This window comes from Trichomycterus rosablanca, chromosome 2 (assembly GCF_030014385.1).
Source record: "Trichomycterus rosablanca isolate fTriRos1 chromosome 2, fTriRos1.hap1, whole genome shotgun sequence".
NCBI classification, from domain to species: domain Eukaryota; kingdom Metazoa; phylum Chordata; class Actinopteri; order Siluriformes; family Trichomycteridae; genus Trichomycterus; species Trichomycterus rosablanca.
The window spans coordinates 27,253,120-27,257,877 of NC_085989.1; the positions used below are offsets into that span (position 1 = coordinate 27,253,120).

The 4,758-nt window shown below is 38.6% G+C and overlaps 1 protein-coding gene across 1 annotated transcript; it reads right to left on the minus strand.

Moving 5' to 3' along the window:
* Positions 1–298: 298 nt before the first annotated feature.
* On the minus strand, positions 299–4,758 carry lrrc14b (leucine rich repeat containing 14B). The gene is made up of 3 exons (XM_063013245.1): positions 3,854–4,758; positions 2,149–2,508; positions 299–614 (listed from the first exon to the last, which is right to left on the minus strand). The coding sequence occupies exons 1-3, from the start codon at positions 4,756–4,758 to the stop codon at positions 299–301; spliced, it is 1,581 nt and encodes a 526-aa protein (XP_062869315.1).

Sequence of the window (4,758 nt, forward strand, 5' to 3'; positions counted from 1 at the left end):
AAAAATTGAGGGAGAACCTCAACCTCGGGTTGGTGGGGTATGTGTGGTACATTTCTAAAACAAATGAATTATAAAAGAACAGGAAAAACAATAGGACAACATCCATATGTTGCTGTCAATAACTTCGTTTCATCTGTGTGTAAAACTATATAATTCTATATTGCACAATTCATAGGTCTGTAGGTCTGTTTATATATTTCTGCTTTTCTTCAAAAAAATTGCTACATTTAGATACATTTCAGCAAACAAAATAGAATTATCTGGTTGGGTTGACCAGTAGGTTTAAAATTTCCCAGGCTTATTTATTAATGTTCTGTTCTCTCCGTTCACTGACACTAGTTACAGTCTGTACAAAGTTTCCGATTACATTATTTAAGGTATGCAGCATAGCAACTCCCAGCTCATTGCTTGTCTCATGGATGTCAGGATCATAAGTGCCAAACAGTGGGGTGCATACTTCAACATGCTCTTTACCAGCTTGTTCCAGGATGCCCACCAGTTCCACTTTTGCTTGGTGGAACTTTTGCCGATCATAACTCAGCAGTGTAGAATCATCCAGGGGGTAGGTTGCATCTTCAGAGTAACAGTCACGAGGCACTGGTAGCTCCACATATCTAATGACAATAAATTTACTAAAATGAGACATGATATCAGCTATTTCGTCTTTTTTTTTACTAGTATTCATGCAAAGTTATAGAACCAAATCTACCTTGGTCAGCCATAATTAACTGTCATTGTTGGAGATTAAACCAAAAGGTCCAATAAAATACTTTTACAGCACTTTTATGTTGTTGCTTGAGTAGCACAGCAGTAAAATGTGCTAGCCCATTAGGTTTTGAATCCACAGCAGCACTATCGGCGTCCTGTTTGGGATGTTACTCCAATATGCCCAGTAATTCTGGGAAAACTGGACCCACCAAAAAAAAGAGAGGGAGAGAACCTACTAGTATTAGTATTACAGTAGACCCTTGACTTACGAATTTAATTGGTTCTGAAGGGCTGTTCTTAAGTCACAATGTTCGTCAGTTAAACCTATTTTTCCCATAAGAAATAATGTAAATAGAATTAATCCGTGCCAGACCTCCTAAACCACCCCCTTACCTAACCTTTCTAATGTCTTAAATGGTCTTTTTTGATATAAATACAAGTATATTTTCCCTTAAATCTTAATAATAGAATAGACATTCCTGTAATAAACAATAATAAACAAAAATACACAGTAGTACTGTACATAAAACACATACATCACATTTCAGTACAGTACATGTGCTGTACCATACCCCATAATAAATTACCTTCTTTTTTATATAAAATGTACTGTATCTACCAGAAACAACACTAACTCTCATTTCTCTATTATTTCCTTCTTTATTTCAATAGTGTTGTATTTCGTAGGTGTAATTGCACAAAAGAAAGAATACTTTACTGAGCCAAATTCTTTCTTCTCTCTCACTCACTGTCCCCACTGTCTGATACACAGTGACAGCTACTGGCAGGAGTAACTATACAACAACAAATGTAATAGATTTTTTCATTTTCTTACCACCACGCTTCCTCTGCACATTCTTTGGGGGCATTTTAATATTGAATTTTACAAAATATAAAAAAAATACAGAAAAAACACCGTCTGCTGTCCGAATGTTCACCCACTATATATTTATAGAGAGAGAGATAGTCTGAGGCAACTTGTTCGTGACGTCACGTGTTTCGCGAATTTCGGTTCGTAATCCAAAATGTGTTCGTACATTAAGTTGAAAAAGATCGTTCCTAACCCAAAATGATTGTATGGTAAACCGTTCGTAATTCAAGGGTCTACTGTACTAGTAGTATTCCTTTGGTGATGCTAGGGTTGGTGGGGTGTGTGAGGTCTACATTCTATATACAGTCTTTGACCAGTTGTTCTTGAAAAAGTGAGTTAACAATTAAAATATTGAAGATTAAAAAAACATTACGACAAAATCGATCTGTTGCTGTCAGCATACTTTGGGTTACATATGTGTAGTTCTATGTTACACAAGTCACAGTTCTGTTAGGATGTATTCCTGTTCTTTTTAACACGAGCTTTGAGGCTTGAAACCATCCCTGACCTGAATAAGCAGTGGTAAAACATGAAAATTAAATGGGGGAAATTGTTGTTAATGTCCTTACCTTAGAGCTGGATAGCCTTGAGCTAGCATGTTGAAGAGATGTCGCAGAGCTTCTATGCTCAATGGGTTGCCCAGAATCTTCAGCTCTTCTAGTGCATGACAGGGTTCCAAAGCATGGCGAAGGAGCTCTAGGTTTTCATCCTCAAGACCACACTCTTCCAGACTCAAACATCTGAGCGTGGCTGAACAACGATGCAACAGCTTACGGAAGGTGTTTGGAAAGACATCGGCCACCACATGGCCACTAAGGTCCAACTTTACTAGGAACTCACTATGCAGGCTGTTGGCCAGGTAAGCCATGTCCACAGGGCTGAGACTGCAGTTAGCCAGCTCTATGCACTGCAGTGGGGTGTTCAGAGGACTAGAAATAATACAGGTCACTTAGCATGTTGTCATGGCACAATAACAAGTCATAAATACATGACACATTTGTTTGGCAGCTGTCAATAAGAATAATATGGAAGGTCATTCTAAACACACATTCTTTTCCAGGTTCTAAATGTAATTTTGTTTGGTGTGATTAAATAAGTTTTTTTGTTTACTATGACACTTTCTAAACCATTCAATGTATTATTTAATTATTTTTGCATTCTTACCCCACTTAGCATTGTTTTGACTGTAAGACTGGCAGTGTCATTGTCTCACATTGACATTAAGAAGCTGTATGCATTTTGGCAGTTGACTAAATTTATAGTTTATATGTTTATAATACATAGATTAAAAAAAAACACCATTTACATTCCTTATCAATGTGGTTGTGTGATGTGGTTATTAAGTAATTTCTCATGTGTTATATTGTTTTTACTTAATATAGCATTGTTCTGTCCTAAAAGGTCACCACAGTTAGAGTAAAATTACATTTAGGATTTCAACCATTCTTTGACTGTTCATTTCCTGTGACAAAATAATTTAGACATACCTCTTCGTCCTAAATACTTCAAAAAAATTCTTTTTAAATGTATTGAGGTTTTTCGAAGATATGTTGGGGAAAATTACCCCACAAAAAATCAGCAAAATAAAAAAACAGCAACTTAGATTATTAACTTAAGGGTATATAAAGTTCTATAATGTCATTTATTTATTTATTATGTGCCATTGTGTCATGGCTAAGTTTCCTGCACATAATAAATCGTTTATAGAATAATTTTCTCTTTAGTCAGGCTTTAAGGTATTGATTTTAGAGCTTGCTTGACTGTAGTAAAATATCAGTTGAGGCCCAATAGCATCTAATTAAAAGCCTAACTTTTTTTCTACGTTTTTGGATTATACCTGGATGCCTGGACAAATTTCCACTCAGCATGAGCTGACAGTTTTTCCCTATTCCCTATAACTGCCACAACATGCATATCTCTTACAAGTTTATAGAAACTTTTGACTTTAATTGTTTTGGGGTTTTTGTAAAACTTCTTGTTAAAGCTAAAGGATTAGCTAATGTTAAATAATACTGACATCTGGTAAGTGTGATGGCAGGTTTTATGGAAGTTTGTGTTTTATGTTTACTTGCAGGATCTGTGTCATGTCATAATGGCATAAAATTAGAAGACTATATCAGTTTATCATTTAGGTCCTGGCCGATACTGACACATTTATAATTTATATTATAATAATGTTTCAAGCATGTAGTGCTTACTGAAAGTCACTTTTACATGTTATGGTACTAAAAATTCTGACTCTATGCCTGTGCAAAAGCATCAATGTTTTCTCACCTTAGCAATTGTCTCAGATGTCCTGTAAGGGTGGAGAAGCCCATGTAAAGCTCTCTAAGCTCTCCCAATTTGCTCATTAGGTCTCCCAGAACTCCAAACAAGCCCTCATCCCACACAGCCAGTCTACGCACATCCAACGCTTGTGCTGGCAATGTGAGGGAGCGCAGTAGGGGAAATCGCAGCTGTGATAGCATCACCTCAAGATGCGGAGCCTCTAGACGTATGTTATGTACCATCTCTAGCTTCTGCATGCCCTCAGGGTTGGCCAGACGCAGAAGATAAAAGAGATTTTTCAGGCCAAGCGAGTCTACCCGCAGGCCTACACAGCGCAGCTTTAGCGGACAGTGCTTAAGGAGAATCAAAGCCTGGGAAACCACCTCATAGTTTCGTCCAGTTACGAAAGCATTAATTCGGACATCCACCTCGACCTCCCAGGCTGATGCAGCCGCCTGGCCTGCCTGCATGGCAACCATTGTTTCATAACACATACGCGTAAGCAGTTCGGTGCGTGCCCAGCGACCCAGTGACCTTCCACAGTGGCAGACCAAGTGCTCAATGTCCCGCAGACCCGTTAGATCCACCACACGCAGAACTTTGGCATATGTGGTGGTCTCATGGAGAACGTAGTCCTTCAGTCCAATCAGCAGGGCTCTAAGACAGAGACTGCAGGTGCGGGAAGTGAAATCTTCCTGACAGTCTGTTGTTGGGCCCAGCAGTCGCTGCAGGTTTAGCTCGGTCAGAGGCCATGTCTTGACCAGCTTATGGAGCACATCTGCCTCCTCTTGAAGGTAACTAGCTTTGAACAGGATAGGGTAGAGATTGTATGACAGGCAACTGAGATTATTATCCGTACATAGTCCACTTCGACCAAAGCCCTCTGCTGCCAAAAATCTTAAGCTTTTCAT